The sequence below is a fragment of the Protopterus annectens genome, chromosome 4.part1 (genome assembly GCF_019279795.1).
Source record: "Protopterus annectens isolate FY-2018-M chromosome 4.part1, PAN1.0, whole genome shotgun sequence".
Classification (NCBI taxonomy): Eukaryota; Metazoa; Chordata; order Ceratodontiformes; family Protopteridae; genus Protopterus; species Protopterus annectens.
The window spans coordinates 198,313,408-198,335,841 of NC_056734.1; the positions used below are offsets into that span (position 1 = coordinate 198,313,408).

At 37.2% G+C, this 22,434-nt stretch overlaps 1 protein-coding gene across 1 annotated transcript in view; it reads right to left on the reverse strand.

Moving 5' to 3' along the window:
• The window catches only part of GPC1 (glypican 1), a 1,908,824-nt gene that overhangs the window by 77,571 nt on the left and 1,808,819 nt on the right, over nucleotides 1–22,434 (reverse strand). Inside the window, exon 8 of the mRNA XM_044070103.1 lies at nucleotides 17,889–18,064. Coding sequence (XP_043926038.1) covers nucleotides 17,889–18,064 — 176 coding nt within the window. The remainder of the gene's footprint in view (nucleotides 1–17,888; nucleotides 18,065–22,434) is intronic.

The window sequence follows — 22,434 nt, forward strand, 5'->3', positions numbered from 1 at the left end:
TTGTCATCCATACTAGAGAGGGACGAGTGACACTTACCTTCTCACTAATCTCTGTATTTACTAATAGTTCACTGATGTGTTTCTATGTAATAAAGCATATAAACGAACTACCCCCGCCTGTTTGTCATCCATACTAGAGAGGGACGAGTGACACTTACCTTCTCACTAATCTCTGTATTTACTAATAGTTCACTGATGTGTTTCTATGTAATAAAGCATATAAACGTACTACCCCCTGTTTGTCAACCATACTAGAGAGGGACGAGTGACACTTACCTTCTCACTAATCTCTGTATTTACTAATAGTTCACTGATGTGTTTCTATGTAATAAAGCATATAAACGAACTACCCCACCTGTTTGTCATCCTATACTAGAGAGGGACGAGTGACACTTACCTTCTCACTAATCTCTGTATTTACTAATAGTTCACTGATGTGTTTCTATGTAATAAAGCATATAAACGAACTACCCACCTGTTTGTCACCTATACTAGAGAGGGACGAGTGACACTTACCTTCTCACTAATCTCTGTATTTACTAATAGTTCACTGATGTGTTTCTATGTAATAAAGCATATAAACGAACTACCCCGCCTGTTTGTCACCTATACTAGAGAGGGACGAGTGACACTTACCTTCTCACTAATCTCTGTATTTACTAATAGTTCACTGATGTGTTTCTATGTAATAAAGCATATAAACGAACTACCCCACCTGTTTGTCATCCATACTAGAGAGGGACGAGTGACACTTACCTTCTCACTAATCTCTGTATTTACTAATAGTTCACTGATGTGTTTCTATGTAATAAAGCACATAAACGAACTACCCACCTGTTTGTCATCCATACTAGAGAGGGACGAGTGACACTTACCTTCTCACTAATCTCTGTATTTACTAATAGTTCACTGATGTGTTTCTATGTAATAAAGCATATAAACTAACTACCCCCCCTGTTTGTCATCCATACTAGAGAGGGACGAGTGACACTTACCTTCTCACTAATCTCTGTATTTACTAATAGTTCACTGATGTGTTTCTATGTAATAAAGCATATAAACGAACTACCCCACCTGTTTGTCATCCATACTAGAGAGGGACGAGTGACACTTACCTTCTCACTAATCTCTGTATTTACTAATAGTTCACTGATGTGTTTCTATGTAATAAAGCATATAAACGAACTACCCCACCTGTTTGTCACCTATACTAGAGAGGGACGAGTGACACTTACCTTCTCACTAATCTCTGTATTTACTAATAGTTCACTGATGTGTTTCTATGTAATAAAGCATATAAACGAACTACCCCACCTGTTTGTCATCCATACTAGAGAGGGACGAGTGACACTTACCTTCTCACTAATCTCTGTATTTACTAATAGTTCACTGATGTGTTTCTATGTAATAAAGCATATAAACGAACTACCCCACCTGTTTGTCACCTATACTAGAGAGGGACGAGTGACACTTACCTTCTCACTAATCTCTGTATTTACTAATAGTTCACTGATGTGTTTCTATGTAATAAAGCATATAAACGAACTACCCACCTGTTTGTCACCTATACTAGAGAGGGACGAGTGACACTTACCTTCTCACTAATCTCTGTATTTACTAATAGTTCACTGATGTGTTTCTATGTAATAAAGCATATAAACGAACTACCCCACCTGTTTGTCATCCATACTAGAGAGGGACGAGTGACACTTACCTTCTCACTAATCTCTGTATTTACTAATAGTTCACTGATGTGTTTCTATGTAATAAAGCATATAAACGAACTACCCCACCTGTTTGTCACCTATACTAGAGAGGGACGAGTGACACTTACCTTCTCACTAATCTCTGTATTTACTAATAGTTCACTGATGTGTTTCTATGTAATAAAGCATATAAACGAACTACCCCACCTGTTTGTCACCTATACTAGAGAGGGACGAGTGACACTTACCTTCTCACTAATCTCTGTATTTACTAATAGTTCACTGATGTGTTTCTATGTAATAAAGCATATAAACGAACTACCCACCTGTTTGTCATCCATACTAGAGAGGGACGAGTGACACTTACCTTCTCACTAATCTCTGTATTTACTAATAGTTCACTGATGTGTTTCTATGTAATAAAGCATATAAACTAACTACCCACCTGTTTGTCACCCATACTAGAGAGGGACGAGTGACACTTACCTTCTCACTAATCTCTGTATTTACTAATAGTTCACTGATGTGTTTCTATGTAATAAAGCATATAAACGAACTACCCCCCCCCTGTTTGTCATCCATACTAGAGAGGGACGAGTGACACTTACCTTCTCACTAATCTCTGTATTTACTAATAGTTCACTGATGTGTTTCTATGTAATAAAGCATATAAACGAACTACCCCACCTGTTTGTCATCCATACTAGAGAGGGACGAGTGACACTTACCTTCTCACTAATCTCTGTATTTACTAATAGTTCACTGATGTGTTTCTATGTAATAAAGCATATAAACTAACTACCCCCTGTTTGTCACCTATACTAGAGAGGGACGAGTGACACTTACCTTCTCACTAATCTCTGTATTTACTAATAGTTCACTGATGTGTTTCTATGTAATAAAGCATATAAACGAACTACCCCACCTGTTTGTCACCTGTACTAGAGAGGGACGAGTGACACTTACCTTCTCACTAATCTCTGTATTTACTAATAGTTCACTGATGTGTTTCTATGTAATAAAGCATATAAATGAACTACCCCACCTGTTTGTCACCATACTAGAGAGGACGAGTGACACTTACCTTCTCACTAATCTCTGTATTTACTAATAGTTCACTGATGTGATTCTATGTAATAAAGCATATAAATGAACTACCCCACCTGTTTGTCACCTGTACTAGAGAGGGACGAGTGACACTTACCTTCTCACTAATCTCTGTATTTACTAATAGTTCACTGATGTGATTCTATGTAATAAAGCATATAAATGAACTACCCACCTGTTTGTCACCTGTACTAGAGAGGGACGAGTGACACTTACCTTCTCACTAATCTCTGTATTTACTAATAGTTCACTGATGTGTTTCTATGTAATAAAGCATATAAACGAACTACCCCACCTGTTTGTCACCTGTACTAGAGAGGGACGAGTGACACTTACCTTCTCACTAATCTCTGTATTTACTAATAGTTCACTGATGTGTTTCTATGTAATAAAGCATATAAACGAACTACCCACCTGTTTGTCACCTGTACTAGAGAGGGACGAGTGACACTTACCTTCTCACTAATCTCTGTATTTACTAATAGTTCACTGATGTGTTTCTATGTAATAAAGCATATAAACGAACTACCCCACCTGTTTGTCACCTATACTAGAGAGGGACGAGTGACACTTACCTTCTCACTAATCTCTGTATTTACTAATAGTTCACTGATGTGTTTCTATGTAATAAAGCATATAAACGAACTACCCCACCTGTTTGTCACCTATACTAGAGAGGGACGAGTGACACTTACCTTCTCACTAATCTCTGTATTTACTAATAGTTCACTGATGTGTTTCTATGTAATAAAGCATATAAACGAACTACCCCACCTGTTTGTCACCTATACTAGAGAGGGACGAGTGACACTTACCTTCTCACTAATCTCTGTATTTACTAATAGTTCACTGATGTGTTTCTATGTAATAAAGCATATAAACGAACTACCCCACCTGTTTGTCACCCATACTAGAGAGGGACGAGTGACACTTACCTTCTCACTAATCTCTGTATTTACTAATAGTTCACTGATGTGTTTCTATGTAATAAAGCATATAAACGAACTACCCCACCTGTTTGTCATCCATACTAGAGAGGGACGAGTGACACTTACCTTCTCACTAATCTCTGTATTTACTAATAGTTCACTGATGTGTTTCTATGTAATAAAGCATATAAACGAACTACCCCACCTGTTTGTCATCCATACTAGAGAGGGACGAGTGACACTTACCTTCTCACTAATCTCTGTATTTACTAATAGTTCACTGATGTGTTTCTATGTAATAAAGCATATAAACGAACTACCCCACCTGTTTGTCACCTATACTAGAGAGGGACGAGTGACACTTACCTTCTCACTAATCTCTGTATTTACTAATAGTTCACTGATGTGTTTCTATGTAATAAAGCATATAATGGAACTACCCCACCTGTTTGTCACCTATACTAGAGAGGGACGAGTGACACTTACCTTCTCACTAATCTCTGTATTTACTAATAGTTCACTGATGTGTTTCTATGTAATAAAGCATATAAACGAACTACCCCACCTGTTTGTCACCCATACTAGAGAGGGACGAGTGACACTTACCTTCTCACTAATCTCTGTATTTACTAATAGTTCACTGATGTGTTTCTATGTAATAAAGCATATAAACGAACTACCCCACCTGTTTGTCATCCATACTAGAGAGGGACGAGTGACACTTACCTTCTCACTAATCTCTGTATTTACTAATAGTTCACTGATGTGTTTCTATGTAATAAAGCATATAAACGAACTACCCCCCCCCTGTTTGTCATCCATACTAGAGAGGGACGAGTGACACTTACCTTCTCACTAATCTCTGTATTTACTAATAGTTCACTGATGTGTTTCTATGTAATAAAGCATATAAACGAACTACCCCACCTGTTTGTCATCTATACTAGAGAGGACGAGCGACACTTACCTTCTCACTAATCTCTGTATTTACTAATAGTTCACTGATGTGTTTCTATGTAATAAAGCATATAAACGAACTACCCCCCCTGTTTGTCATCTATACTAGAGAGGGACGAGTGACACTTACCTTCTCACTAATCTCTGTATTTACTAATAGTTCACTGATGTGTTTCTATGTAATAAAGCATATAAACGAACTACCCCACCTGTTTGTCACCTATACTAGAGAGGGACGAGTGACACTTACCTTCTCACTAATCTCTGTATTTACTAATAGTTCACTGATGTGTTTCTATGTAATAAAGCATATAAACGAACTACCCCGCCTGTTTGTCATCCATACTAGAGAGGGACGAGTGACACTTACCTTCTCACTAATCTCTGTATTTACTAATAGTTCACTGATGTGTTTCTATGTAATAAAGCATATAAACTAACTACCCGCCTGTTTGTCACCCATACTAGAGAGGGACGAGTGACACTTACCTTCTCACTAATCTCTGTATTTACTAATAGTTCACTGATGTGTTTCTATGTAATAAAGCATATAAACGAACTACCCCACCTGTTTGTCACCTATACTAGAGAGGGACGAGTGACACTTACCTTCTCACTAATCTCTGTATTTACTAATAGTTCACTGATGTGTTTCTATGTAATAAAGCATATAAACGAACTACCCCACCTGTTTGTCATCTATACTAGAGAGGGACGAGTGACACTTACCTTCTCACTAATCTCTGTATTTACTAATAGTTCACTGATGTGTTTCTATGTAATAAAGCATATAAACGAACTACCCCGCCTGTTTGTCATCTATACTAGAGAGGGACGAGTGACACTTACCTTCTCACTAATCTCTGTATTTACTAATAGTTCACTGATGTGTTTCTATGTAATAAAGCATATAAATGAACTACCCCGCCTGTTTGTCACCCATACTAGAGAGGGACGAGTGACACTTACCTTCTCACTAATATCTGTATTTACTAATAGTTCACTGATGTGATTCTATGTAATAAAGCATATAAACGAACTACCCACCTGTTTGTCACCTATACTAGAGAGGGACGAGTGACACTTACCTTCTCACTAATCTCTGTATTTACTAATAGTTCACTGATGTGTTTCTATGTAATAAAGCATATAAACGAACTACCCCACCTGTTTGTCATCTATACTAGAGAGGGACGAGTGACACTTACCTTCTCACTAAGCTCTGTATTTACTAATAGTTCACTGATGTGTTTCTATGTAATAAAGCATATAAATGAACTACCCCACCTGTTTGTCACCCATACTAGAGAGGGACGAGTGACACTTACCTTCTCACTAATATCTGTATTTACTAATAGTTCACTGATGTGATTCTATGTAATAAAGCATATAAACGAACTACCCCACCTGTTTGTCACCTATACTAGAGAGGGACGAGTGACACTTACCTTCTCACTAATCTCTGTATTTACTAATAGTTCACTGATGTGTTTCTATGTAATAAAGCATATAAACGAACTACCCCACCTGTTTGTCACCCATACTAGAGAGGGACGAGTGACACTTACCTTCTCACTAATCTCTGTATTTACTAATAGTTCACTGATGTGTTTCTATGTAATAAAGCATGTAAACGAACTACCCCACCTGTTTGTCACCCATACTAGAGAGGGACGAGTGACACTTACCTTCTCACAAATCTCTGTATTTACTAATAGTTCACTGATGTGATTCTATGTAATAAAGCATATAAACGAACTACCCCACCTGTTTGTCATCTATACTAGAGAGGGACGAGTGACACTTACCTTCTCACTAATATCTGTATTTACTAATAGTTCACTGATGTGATTCTATGTAATAAAGCATATAAACGAACTACCCCCCCCTGTTTGTCATCCATACTAGAGAGGGACGAGTGACATTTACCTTCTCACTAATCTCTGTATTTACTAATAGTTCACTGATGTGTTTCTATGTAATAAAGCATATAAACGAACTACCCACCTGTTTGTCACCTATACTAGAGAGGGACGAGCGACACTTACCTTCTCACAAATCTCTGTATTTACTAATAGTTCACTGATGTGTTTCTATGTAATAAAGCATATAAACGAACTACCCCCCCTGTTTGTCATCTATACTAGAGAGGGACGAGTGACACTTACCTTCTCACTAATCTCTGTATTTACTAATAGTTCACTGATGTGTTTCTATGTAATAAAGCATATAAACGAACTACCCCCCCTGTTTGTCACCTATACTAGAGAGGGACGAGTGACACTTACCTTCTCACTAATCTCTGTATTTACTAATAGTTCACTGATGTGTTTCTATGTAATAAAGCATATAAACGAACTACCCCACCTGTTTGTCATCCATACTAGAGAGGGACGAGTGACACTTACCTTCTCACTAATCTCTGTATTTACTAATAGTTCACTGATGTGATTCTCTGTAATAAAGCATATAAACGAACTACCCCGCCTGTTTGTCACCTATACTAGAGAGGGATGAGTGACACTTACCTTCTCACTAATCTCTGTATTTACTAATAGTTCACTGATGTGTTTCTATGTAATAAAGCATATAAACGAACTACCCCGCCTGTTTGTCACCTATACTAGAGAGGGACGAGTGACACTTACCTTCTCACTAATCTCTGTATTTACTAATAGTTCACTGATGTGATTCTATGTAATAAAGCATATAAACGAACTACCCCCGCCTGTTTGTCATCCATACTAGAGAGGGACGAGTGACACTTACCTTCTCACTAATCTCTGTATTTACTAATAGTTCACTGATGTGTTTCTATGTAATAAAGCATATAAACGAACTACCCCGCCTGTTTGTCATCTATACTAGAGGGGGACGAGTGACACTTACCTTCTCACTAATCTCTGTATTTACTAATAGTTCACTGATGTGTTTCTATGTAATAAAGCATATAAACGAACTACCCCCCCTGTTTGTCACCTATACTAGAGAGGGACGAGTGACACTTACCTTCTCACTAATCTCTGTATTTACTAATAGTTCACTGATGTGTTTCTATGTAATAAAGCATATAAACGAACTACCCCGCCTGTTTGTCACCTATACTAGAGAGGGACGAGTGACACTTACCTTCTCACTAATCTCTGTATTTACTAATAGTTCACTGATGTGTTTCTATGTAATAAAGCATATAAACGAAATACCCCGCCTGTTTGTCACCTATACTAGAGAGGGACGAGTGACACTTACCTTCTCACTAATCTCTGTATTTACTAATAGTTCACTGATGTGATTCTATGTAATAAAGCATATAAACGAACTACCCCACCTGTTTGTCACCTATACTAGAGAGGGACGAGTGACACTTACCTTCTCACTAATCTCTGTATTTACTAATAGTTCACTGATGTGTTTCTATGTAATAAAGCATATAAACGAACTACCCCCCCTGTTTGTCATCCATACTAGAGAGGGACGAGTGACACTTACCTTCTCACTAATCTCTGTATTTACTAATAGCTCACTGATGTGTTTCTATGTAATAAAGCATATAAACGAACTACCCCCCCTGTTTGTCATCCATACTAGAGAGGGACGAGTGACACTTACCTTCTCACTAATCTCTGTATTTACTAATAGTTCACTGATGTGTTTCTATGTAATAAAGCATATAAACGAACTACCCCACCTGTTTGTCATCCATACTAGAGAGGGACGAGTGACACTTACCTTCTCACTAATCTCTGTATTTACTAATAGTTCACTGATGTGATTCAATGTAATAAAGCATATAAACGAACTACCCCACCTGTTTGTCACCTATACTAGAGAGGGACGAGTGACACTTACCTTCTCACTAATCTCTGTATTTACTAATAGTTCACTGATGTGATTCTATGTAATAAAGCATATAAACGAACTACCCCACCTGTTTGTCACCTATACTAGAGAGGGACGAGTGACACTTACCTTCTCACTAATCTCTGTATTTACTAATAGTTCACTGATGTGTTTCTATGTAATAAAGCATGTAAACGAACTACCCCACCTGTTTGTCACCCATACTAGAGAGGGACGAGTGACACTTACCTTCTCACAAATCTCTGTATTTACTAATAGTTCACTGATGTGATTCTATGTAATAAAGCATATAAACGAACTACCCCACCTGTTTGTCATCTATACTAGAGAGGGACGAGTGACACTTACCTTCTCACTAATATCTGTATTTACTAATAGTTCACTGATGTGATTCTATGTAATAAAGCATATAAACGAACTACCCCCCCCTGTTTGTCATCCATACTAGAGAGGGACGAGTGACATTTACCTTCTCACTAATCTCTGTATTTACTAATAGTTCACTGATGTGTTTCTATGTAATAAAGCATGTAAACGAACTACCCCACCTGTTTGTCACCTATACTAGAGAGGGACGAGCGACACTTACCTTCTCACAAATCTCTGTATTTACTAATAGTTCACTGATGTGTTTCTATGTAATAAAGCATATAAACGAACTACCCCCCCTGTTTGTCATCTATACTAGAGAGGGACGAGTGACACTTACCTTCTCACTAATCTCTGTATTTACTAATAGTTCACTGATGTGTTTCTATGTAATAAAGCATATAAACGAACTACCCCGCCTGTTTGTCACCTATACTAGAGAGGGACGAGTGACACTTACCTTCTCACTAATCTCTGTATTTACTAATAGTTCACTGATGTGATTCTATGTAATAAAGCATATAAACGAACTACCCCGCCTGTTTGTCATCCATACTAGAGAGGGACGAGTGACACTTACCTTCTCACTAATCTCTGTATTTACTAATAGTTCACTGATGTGATTCTATGTAATAAAGCATATAAACTAACAACCCCGCCTGTTTGTCACCCATACTAGAGAGGGACGAGTGACACTTACCTTCTCACTAATCTCTGTATTTACTAATAGTTCACTGATGTGTTTCTATGTAATAAAGCATATAAACGAACTACCCCACCTGTTTGTCACCTATACTAGAGAGGGACGAGTGACACTTACCTTCTCACTAATCTCTGTATTTACTAATAGTTCACTGATGTGTTTCTATGTAATAAAGCATATAAACGAACTACCCCACCTGTTTGTCATCTATACTAGAGAGGGACGAGTGACACTTACCTTCTCACTAATCTCTGTATTTACTAATAGTTCACTGATGTGTTTCTATGTAATAAAGCATATAAACGAACTACCCACCTGTTTGTCATCTATACTAGAGAGGGACGAGTGACACTTACCTTCTCACTAATCTCTGTATTTACTAATAGTTCACTGATGTGTTTCTATGTAATAAAGCATATAAATGAACTACCCCGCCTGTTTGTCACCCATACTAGAGAGGGACGAGTGACACTTACCTTCTCACTAATATCTGTATTTACTAATAGTTCACTGATGTGATTCTATGTAATAAAGCATATAAACGAACTACCCCGCCTGTTTGTCACCTATACTAGAGAGGGACGAGTGACACTTACCTTCTCACTAATCTCTGTATTTACTAATAGTTCACTGATGTGTTTCTATGTAATAAAGCATATAAACGAACTACCCCACCTGTTTGTCATCTATACTAGAGAGGACGAGTGACACTTACCTTCTCACTAAGCTCTGTATTTACTAATAGTTCACTGATGTGTTTCTATGTAATAAAGCATATAAATGAACTACCCCGCCTGTTTGTCACCCATACTAGAGAGGGACGAGTGACACTTACCTTCTCACTAATATCTGTATTTACTAATAGTTCACTGATGTGATTCTATGTAATAAAGCATATAAACGAACTACCCCGCCTGTTTGTCACCTATACTAGAGAGGGACGAGTGACACTTACCTTCTCACTAATCTCTGTATTTACTAATAGTTCACTGATGTGTTTCTATGTAATAAAGCATATAAACGAACTACCCCGCCTGTTTGTCACCCATACTAGAGAGGGACGAGTGACACTTACCTTCTCACTAATCTCTGTATTTACTAATAGTTCACTGATGTGTTTCTATGTAATAAAGCATGTAAACGAACTACCCCACCTGTTTGTCACCCATACTAGAGAGGGACGAGTGACACTTACCTTCTCACAAATCTCTGTATTTACTAATAGTTCACTGATGTGATTCTATGTAATAAAGCATATAAACGAACTACCCCACCTGTTTGTCATCTATACTAGAGAGGGACGAGTGACACTTACCTTCTCACTAATATCTGTATTTACTAATAGTTCACTGATGTGATTCTATGTAATAAAGCATATAAACGAACTACCCCCCCCTGTTTGTCATCCATACTAGAGAGGGACGAGTGACATTTACCTTCTCACTAATCTCTGTATTTACTAATAGTTCACTGATGTGTTTCTATGTAATAAAGCATGTAAACGAACTACCCCACCTGTTTGTCACCTATACTAGAGAGGGACGGCGACACTTACCTTCTCACAAATCTCTGTATTTACTAATAGTTCACTGATGTGTTTCTATGTAATAAAGCATATAAACGAACTACCCCCCCTGTTTGTCATCTATACTAGAGAGGGACGAGTGACACTTACCTTCTCACTAATCTCTGTATTTACTAATAGTTCACTGATGTGTTTCTATGTAATAAAGCATATAAACGAACTACCCCCCCTGTTTGTCACCTATACTAGAGAGGGACGAGTGACACTTACCTTCTCACTAATCTCTGTATTTACTAATAGTTCACTGATGTGTTTCTATGTAATAAAGCATATAAATGAACTACCCCACCTGTTTGTCATCCATACTAGAGAGGGACGAGTGACACTTACCTTCTCACTAATCTCTGTATTTACTAATAGTTCACTGATGTGATTCTCTGTAATAAAGCATATAAACGAACTACCCGCCTGTTTGTCACCTATACTAGAGAGGGACGAGTGACACTTACCTTCTCACTAATCTCTGTATTTACTAATAGTTCACTGATGTGTTTCTATGTAATAAAGCATATAAACGAACTACCCCGCCTGTTTGTCACCTATACTAGAGAGGGACGAGTGACACTTACCTTCTCACTAATCTCTGTATTTACTAATAGTTCACTGATGTGATTCTATGTAATAAAGCATATAAACGAACTACCCCGCCTGTTTGTCATCCATACTAGAGAGGGACGAGTGACACTTACCTTCTCACTAATCTCTGTATTTACTAATAGTTCACTGATGTGTTTCTATGTAATAAAGCATATAAACGAACTACCCCGCCTGTTTGTCATCTATACTAGAGAGGGACGAGTGACACTTACCTTCTCACTAATCTCTGTATTTACTAATAGTTCACTGATGTGTTTCTATGTAATAAAGCATATAAACGAACTACCCCACCTGTTTGTCATCTATACTAGAGAGGGACGAGTGACACTTACCTTCTCACTAAGCTCTGTATTTACTAATAGTTCACTGATGTGTTTCTATGTAATAAAGCATATAAACAAACTACCCCACCTGTTTGTCATCCATACTAGAGAGGGACGAGTGACACTTACCTTCTCACTAATCTCTGTATTTACTAATAGTTCACTGATGTGTTTCTATGTAATAAAGCATATAAACGAACTACCCCACCTGTTTGTCATCTATACTAGAGAGGGACGAGTGACACTTACCTTCTCACTAAGCTCTGTATTTACTAATAGTTCACTGATGTGTTTCTATGTAATAAAGCATATAAATGAACTACCCCGCCTGTTTGTCACCCATACTAGAGAGGGACGAGTGACACTTACCTTCTCACTAATATCTGTATTTACTAATAGTTCACTGATGTGATTCTATGTAATAAAGCATATAAACGAACTACCCCGCCTGTTTGTCACCTATACTAGAGAGGGACGAGTGACACTTACCTTCTCACTAATCTCTGTATTTACTAATAGTTCACTGATGTGTTTCTATGTAATAAAGCATATAAACGAACTACCCCACCTGTTTGTCATCTATACTAGAGAGGGACGAGTGACACTTACCTTCTCACTAAGCTCTGTATTTACTAATAGTTCACTGATGTGTTTCTATGTAATAAAGCATATAAATGAACTACCCCGCCTGTTTGTCACCCATACTAGAGAGGGACGAGTGACACTTACCTTCTCACTAATATCTGTATTTACTAATAGTTCACTGATGTGATTCTATGTAATAAAGCATATAAACGAACTACCCCGCCTGTTTGTCACCTATACTAGAGAGGGACGAGTGACACTTACCTTCTCACTAATCTCTGTATTTACTAATAGTTCACTGATGTGTTTCATTGTAATAAAGCATATAAACGAACTACCCCGCCTATTTGTCACCTATACTAGAGAGGGACGAGCGACACTTACCTTCTCACTAATCTCTGTATTTACTAATAGTTCACTGATGTGATTCTATGTAATAAAGCATATAAACGAACTACCCCGCCTGTTTGCCACCTATACTAGAGAGGGACGAGTGACACTTACCTTCTCACTAATCTCTGTATTTACTAATAGTTCACTGATGTGTTTCTATGTAATAAAGCATATAAACGAACTACCCCACCTGTTTGTCACCTATACTAGAGAGGGACGAGTGACACTTACCTTCTCACTAATCTCTGTATTTACTAATAGTTCACTGATGTGATTCTATAGACACATCCTGTTTAAGTGCAACCACCTTCTTTCCAGTCCCATATGCTTTAAGAATTTGTTACATATGATCATGCTATATACAAAGCAGCACACTACAACTCTAGCTTCCAACTCCCCCTTGTTTATACAGTTAATTATTTCTTTTAATAATTAGTAAAATGTTTTATATCCTTACGTTTGATCCCTTAAATTCCTTCTTGTAACACATACCTAGTAACTGCTTCAAAACAGTTTTGTAATATTTTCATTATTATTTTTAATTCACATTACGCACTGTTACCAGATGTCAGTGTTTCAAAAACAAACTTTCCCTTTTCTCATTAGAAATACTTATTCTTCTATGAATGCTGTCATCTGTTGCACCTTCCTTCCACTAATCCTTTAACGCCTCCAAAAAAACTTTCCTTTCTTCCTCTTGCATTCTCTTGCAAATACATGCTCTAATACATTTTATCCAGGTATGTCCTTTACATTTAATTCTTTTATCACTGCATTCAATTCATCTAGCATTATTTTTCTAACATTTCTTTCTACTTTCCTTATTTTTTAACATTCTGCTTTATCTTACATCAATCATCATACATTTTTATACATGCTAAACAACACTTTTTGTCATTCCTTTTTTGACATATTTTTTGCCCCAGCTGTCTGCTGATAATCAGTCTCTTCCTGAACAGTCAGTCTATTTGTTCCCCATCACTGTAGCAAGGACTGATTGGGAGTGTCCACCATTAAGGCAATCAGCTGGGGTCATTTAGGTTTAGTGCCATTAAGTCCTACCCCTTGGGCTTGCCCTGAGATGGTTTGTGGATGGAACATGCAATGGGCATCAGCAGTGCGTCAATCCTTACTTCCACAGAGGCATCAGCAGGATGCCCCATTCACTTACAGAAGGCAGTATGTAGTGGTTTCCCCACCAGGGATATCCAGTCAATGCATTTCCCTCTGTTTATAGAACTCTTGTTACCCAAGAAACTGAATGCAGATGCATAAAATCACACCATGTGCATAAAAGGCACTACATAAATTGAACTTATTTGACTGATCATTCTGCAGACACAATAATTTAATATAATTTAAACAATTGCTTGAACGTCTTCAGTTCTACTGAACAAACTGTAAATATGTGTACCAAAGTATTATAAACTGTGGATAAGCATGTTAAAGTTAATGCATTTTACTGTACTATTGTGCTGTCATTGTTATTGCAAGTTATAGTAATTTATTAGATGACCGTTCTCTGTCCCCCATGGCAGTTCATTATTCTACGGCATCTGTATGTCTCACTCCTCTTCAGTATTAAGCTTTGATTTATGTTGGTCTGTATTGCACAGAAGTGGCAACGTCCTTCTAGATTAAAACCAGTCAGAGGGTTCCTGTACTTCTGAGAACCAGAATTAATCCAGGTTATTACACTAGGCCACATTATATGTCTCCTACTTGACTAGCGCCTTTAGATCTTGAACTTGTTTCCTGACTTATTTGGAATTGTTTAATTTGTTTTGGAATATTAGAACTGTTTAAGTGCTTGAAACAATTTCATCTGTTTGGAATGGTCATGCTTTGCAGTGGTGGAGTCCTCTTTCCTGGGCTTCTCTAACAACTATTATTGCAGCCTGGCATTCCCCAGCTTGCCTGTCCCAACTCATACACTGAGATTCACATTTACATGCACTGCCGTTGCCAAACTTTTAGCAGCTTTGGGGGGGGGGTGTCTGTTTTTTTTTTTTTTTTGTAACTTTGATGGATTGTTGTGTTCTTGGAAGTATGTTCCATGAGCTGTTGGAGGTAATAATCTCTTTTTGCTGAAGTTAGGGTACAGGATTACATTTCTGAGGGTCAGGCTAATTTCCAGAAGATGAACCTGTTGTCAGTGAAGCCTTTAGAGTTTCAGGACTTGTCTGATTCTCAGTATAGAACTGTACGACTTTCACTACTACAGGTGTTCATCTGCTTGACTGTTTGCCCATGTATTCTGCTGTACTCTGTTGGGAGTCATTGGCATGGCTGTCCTGTTAATTTGCCACTATTATTAATTCCCAACAGTTAAATGTATTTGGCAATTAGACTGCTGTACTGTACAAGTATCTTGTTGGACTGATGGCTTTTATATAATTTTCTTCTATATTTTTAAAGTGTTTTTTGTATTATTATTATTAGAGTACTGTCATGCTCTTATTAATAATTCATATTTATTACATTTTTGTTGGTTCACTTTTTATTTGTTTACTTTGATTTCCAGAATGTGCTCAGGAAATAAGCATCAACATAAAAATGAAGAGGAAGAAAAAAAAATGAGAGGCATTTTTGCACTAGAATAGTACCTTGTCAGATAGAAACTTCAGATGGATAGATTTCAGCACCAGCACTCAAATCCACTTACTGAGACAATACTTCTACTGCTACTAATAATAATAACAAAATGGGGCATATAACTGTGAAAATGTGACCTAGAAAACATTTAACAGATGAGTGAACCTGGTCTGGGATAGACGCATGAAGCTGGCTCTTGGCAGAAGGATTTTGTTTTTACATTTACTGCAGAAGGCAGAACACTACTGCGACCTGTGGGCAAATTGTAATAAGTCTCTTACAGATGTGATTAGATTTCTGTATTGTACACTTTTTGTTACAAGCAATATCTTGAGTGTTCTTTCATATAAATAAGTAAAGTGATTTGTTCATATTAAATACTACATTCTGACATTTAGAAAGTAAAATGCCAGTATGCAATTTCACAATGTTCATTCCTTTTTTTTTAATTTGAGCCATTTTTATTAAGAATAGCTTAATAACTTTTTTTATTAAACCACAATCCAAATAAAGTTACTGTATCCGTAAGTGACATCAACTTAGGAATAACGTGAGGTGTATCCATAAACTTTAAAGGACACATCTCTGGGCACGTGCAGAAATGCAGTCACTAAAGTCTATGGACATTACTTACATTTTCCATAAGTTGACATCATGAAGGTTAAAGATTTTCATTTATATTTTTGATGGCATAGTCTTAGGGAAAATGGCATCTTTAAAAATGTACAGGATGAAAAGAAGTACCTGAAAATGTTGACCAATAGGGATAAAATGTTGTTCATCACTTTCTGCAACATGTGTTGTAGTAGAAAGGTACATTTTAAAGGAACAAATCACTTTAATGTCCTAAAGTGCTTGCCAAAAGGAGAGGTTTGGGAAAGGAGGAAATTAAGGAATTCTGCAAGCCGTGTTATGTGTGGAAACTAGCAATGAGGAACTTCAAATCATCCGTCTTAGATGTTGAAAAGCTCTTGGAAAAACCTTCCGTTCACCAAATGGCTCAATACAGAAGACTCAAAAAACATTGTATTTCTTTAAAATCTGTGCTTGCAACTGCTTAGACATAGCCGATCATACCACATTTAAGCCAGAATATTTCATTTTGAAGGGGGGGGGGGGGTCAATATTTTTCTCATGAAAACAGCAAAAAATATCCCTTTTTCAATATGTAATGAAACTAAAAGGGTATACATGAGCCAAGAAAGAAAATAATGGAATAAAAAGTTATGCAGGCTTGCTACATTTATCTAAAGAAATGTTTCTAAATAAATAATTTTAGTATATGTGCTGCATCTTTAATTCTCTGTTTCTCTTGATTTTGAAAGGTAACATTACAGGAGTTTGATGTTCAAATCAGAAATTTCTGGAGATAAAAGGGGAAAGAAATAATATAAGCTGGTTTATAACTCCATGACACACGCACACACGCACACACACACACACACACACACACACACACACACACACACACACACACACACACACACACACACACAAACACACACACACTGGATCTGTACTCCTTAAAGTGAAACTTGTAGCACTGTTTTTCTGTTTTGAAGACAATGCTGCAATGTTGACTCATGAGCAACTTGCTTCTCCTAGCAGTTTCAAAAGACTTTCAGTGCTTCTGAAAGTAAAAAAAAATGAACTCTCAAAGATTTAGCATGTACTGGGGTTTATTGTGGGACTTTGCAGCATAGATTAATCCTGTTGCAGTTCTCTTTGCTCAAATCAGCAGTGTTGAAAAAGACAGTCCCTCAGTTTTATTTCAGCATCATTATAGATGCCATGGAAGGGAATGAATCTGAAATAATTCAAAAGCAATAAAAGTTTCTGAGAAGGATGAACAATGGAAGGGAATGGAAACAAAATAGACTGTTAATTCAGGTCCTTGTAAAGAGTTTGAAATGTAATAGCAGACATAAATGATAAATGATAAAACTGTAGAAGAAAGAGGCCCTAATTCTTCTTACATGACAGGACATATTATGTGGAATGTGTTTCCAGTGCTACTGCAGAGAAGCAGGGGTATTAAGAACTGATATGGGCTACTTACCGCTAGTGAATATGGTTATTGAAGCATGTTACACTCAACTCACAAAAAAAAAAAAATGTACTCTTATATGCAAAATATAGTACACCTAAAGCATAACAATTATATAGCTGCCTCCTTACTGGCATCTTGGAAATCCACATCGTTGCCATTGTACGCATTCTTTAAGCGGTTTGTCATGATCTTTAGCTGCAAGATCTGCTGGCGAATAAGTGAGTCTGGTTTGGTAATGTCAACTTCCACTTCAGGATTGTTGATCTGATTGGCTAAACCATCTCCCATAACTTCTGGAAGATACCTACAGAACAGTGTAGAACACATTATGTTAGCATCACAGAAATTTAGAAAAAAGCAATTCACTTCTGTTGTTTCAGAATTTTAACACAGGCAGCTGGCTATGCTTTTTTATTTCTAACTCATCATCCCATCATATGTACACAGCTGTGACCTTGCTGAACTGTGCCAGAAAAATCCTCTAAGAGTCAAAATGAAGAAGTGAAATGTTTAATTAAATGCTGTACAGTATTTTTTACTGCATATGTAATGCTTTACACAACAGTGTGAGGATGACTACCCTGCACCTAACTTAAACAGAATATTTCTGCAAAATCCAATCATATAATCAAGGGCATACAACAAATGGTATCATGATTTTCTTATGGTACACACAGCAACAGAAATCTTAAGCTTCAGTGCTAGTTTTATACTGATTTGCAAGGCATAAGAACTGACTTGATGGCTGCCATGCAAAATACATTTAGTACAGGAGTACTACAAGGTGGCGTCCATAAAAAAATATCATTACAAAAATATAGGTACCTAATGATATGATTTACCCTTGTTCTTCTTATGGTAAATGCTGGTTTACTTCTCTACAGTAAGAACTAGTTTAGTAAGGTCCCCCAGTGGCTATTACTTTATGCCTTCAGGTTACAGTACTGCTTCTGTTACAACAAGCTTTGTTCAATGAAAGTGAATATTCTTAGATATGCTCAGCTTATAGCTGCCATACAACTGAAATGTATTTTGGTCATGGCTATCAAAATATGAGTTTCCAAGCCCTGGATAGCACTTATTCATGGCAGTGTACATAATGTCATAGTGCATGCACTTGATCTGGAGAGGCTGCAAAATCCAAATTCCTGTCTATTAAATACTGTTTAACATTTGTTTTAGCACTGGCAAAGGTTATAAATCGTGATCGACCCAAATAATTCAAGACAGTCTAGCAAACAGCTCATACCTCACCTTAGTGCTTGTTAGTACTAGTTTTACTGCCCCCCCCGTGATGATGGGAAATGCTTAAGGATTTTAAGGGTGGGAAGTTCAATAAGCTTGAAAAATCCAAGCGGCTACTTACCCCAAAACTATCAGTTGTTAACTGACGTGCTGGTTTCTGCATTGTTTAGACTACCTGCTATCCTAGGGACAAATCTGTTATATTACATAATGACAGCAGAGGGTCTGCTTATCTACACACTACCTAGACTTCCACTTTCTGCCTCCACGACTGCACAAGCACACTGAAATTGTATGAGAGAAATACTTCTGGTATGAAGTGCACATGCCCCATTTTTGTCTTCTATAATGTTAGATAAACACAGTTTTTATGGGTGTCTCCAAGAACTAGTCAACAGCAACAATGCAAACTTGGGAGTCGCTGCTTCCACTAAGCACAGTTTTGCTTAGTAGGTTTGCCCCTCACCCTGCAAAAAGAAGTTTTAAGGAGACCCCCTGCAAAAAGAAGATTTAATGAGAAGAGCAATATTTTGAGATACACTCTTCTCCTGTGTTTCTGGTATTTCTTTTTGGCTTTTCGGCACTCTGAATTTTTAGTGCCCACATTTCAATGGGGAGCCAAAATGGTGTTCAAGTGTGGGAAGCATGACATGTAACTTATGGATACTGAATCAAAAAGCTGATTTTGTTTTTTTTTTTTTTTTTTACAGCATGGCGTAAAGCTGTATTGTTGAATTGAAGGACAGTGTATGTGGAGAGGGATTCCTCATTACTGTGTCAATGCAATGAACACAGAAATGATTAGTTTAGTGCAGGGGTACAGAAAGCACAGCCTCTTGCAGTGAAATAGGTTGGTTTTGCCCTCCTATGAAAAGTACTTAATTTTGAATTTCCAATGGTGCACTTTTAATCTGCTTTTTAAGGTCAAACATGGTTTTGATAAAATACCAGTAACATACCCTGGAATATTTAGCATTCGATGTACTGTCAAAATTCATTAACAAAAATAGAGCTATGACTACCCAGTGAGAAGTCACAAAAGTCACATGGTATAAAAGGCCACTAGATAAATGGCAGTGCATGCTCAAATGTATCAGTCTAGCGTAGTTGGCTTGAAAATGTAGTGGTTCTGGACTTCCTTTGGTGCATGTGGATGATCCAAGAGGGGTCTGGAATTCCTGTCACTGAGCTGATCAAACAAATGATTGACCCAAAAGGTCAAATCATAATAAAATGAAAAAAAAAAAACAAAAAAACCCAAAAAACAATATTTATGCATGGGGGCAAGCCCCCATGCACCTTCCATGTATACCCCACATACTTATTGCTATTTATAAATACCAACTCTGAGACCGCACTACAGTGGGGAAAGGGATAAAAACAACTCCCAACTGCAAAGTGAACTTGGATAAACATGTCAGCAATACATACATAGACATTCTGAGCAGATGACACAATGAATGGCAACCCTGGAATAAAACAGCTGCCAGTAAGTTCTCTTAAATGTTCCTAGGATAGATACAAATAAATTCAGATGTTAAATAACGTTTGGACCAGCTCTGGTTAAAGTTTTCAAATGCATACTGACAGGTTTGTTTACAATTCACATTTAGGAAACTGTAAAACATCGTGCCATTTCTACAGATAACACCCAGAGTTTACCACTTCTTTAGAAGACCAAGAAAATAAAATAGTTTCTTAAAAGATTATTATAACAAATAGTTGCTTATAGTCAGAAAGACATTAGAGGTAATTTTACAGAATAGGAGAGTTTTTCAAATATATTAATTAAAGGCATGCATATCAATGAGTGAAGATTTTCAGTTTCCTTGCCTTTGGTCGCCAGTAAACCTATCGGTGTGCATATAACCACTGAGATGACACTGTAACCAAGTTCAAATAAGTAAACTGCTGGGAACAAAATGGTTTTGGAAACCCAGTTCAGAACAGCAGTTCAAGATATCCATAATAATCCATAATACTCCACCTACAGTGCAACATTTTCTGTGCACTCATGTTGCATACTTGGATCAAGGTACAAAACAACATGTATTATCAGAATGGACTAAGTGAAAATTAAAAAGCAGTGGTGAGGACTTCTAGATATGCACCTTTGATGACAGGGAGATTCAGAATCAAATTTCTTTTTATCAAAAATCATTTTATTAGAAAATAGAAAATATCTAAAAAAACATACATCAATAACAACATTTTTCCTTATAAAACTAACAAGTAAATGAGTCTGGATATAAAATAGTTTAAAAATCAAGCAGATATAAAAAACTTAATAAGCACAGCCAAAATCATACCCACAAAGGTGGCCAACAATTTTAAGAAATATGTGTTGCTATCACAGACTGCCTCAATATTCAACATTTTCATCAGTTTAAGGGATTTTAGTAACACTATGGCAAATCTCTCTAGTAGACTAACAGTGGAAATATGTAAGTGAAAGTCCAGAACAAAATTAGTCCATTACATTTTAAAATTAGAGTTTCCATGAAGTCCACCAGTCATTAACTTTACCCTGAAATCATGTGAGATCTTGTATGTATTGAGGTATGTAAGCACCGAAGCCTAAAGAAGAAACTTTTTTGAAGTGTAGTCCATTATTCACATGTGGGCGGCCACGATGGTGCAGCAGTTAGCATTGCCACCTCACAGCAAGAGTTTCTCTGGTTCGATCCTCGGCTGGGGTGCCTTCTATGTGGAGTCTGCATGTCCTCCCTGTGGTTGCGTGGGTTTCCTCTGGGTGCTCCGGTTTCCTCCCACATCCCAAAGACATGCTGTAGGTGGATTGGACACTCTGAATTGGCCTTAGGAGTGTGTATGTGTATGTGCCTTCTGTGGAAGGTTGGGTGCTGGGCTGGCAACTCGACACTGTAAAACTCCACTGCCAATCATGAGCGGACAGGTGATCTGCTGTGGCAACCCCTAACCGGGAAAAGCCGAAAGAAAAAGAAGTGTGTCCACTGTTCACATGTACAACATTTTACTAGAACAGTAAGCACAACTATTATGACATATTTATCTTTGTTGTTTGCATTGAATCCATAACTTAAAATTCCTTTTTGCCAGTACAAACTGTGAATAATAATCTTTAAAAGACGTAATTCTTCTATTTATAAAACACTACAACACTTGAAATGTGGGAAGTATAAAAAATATTTGTGTTCTGGCTATCACAAACCAAACATTAGGATAACAGGAAGCTGATTTAGTTAATGAAAGGTAAGCATTACAATAAATCATCAAATCAAAGTAAAATAGTTTTTGAGTTTGTAATGTGCTGCATTTTGCAAATATTAAGCCAAACTCTGTTATTTAATTTGCATCAGGATTCACCCAATAAAATGAAAGAAAGTCTAACATAAATATACTTCAGTGGTTTGTTAAGTTGAAGCCACTAGTTTTGGCGATAGACAATCA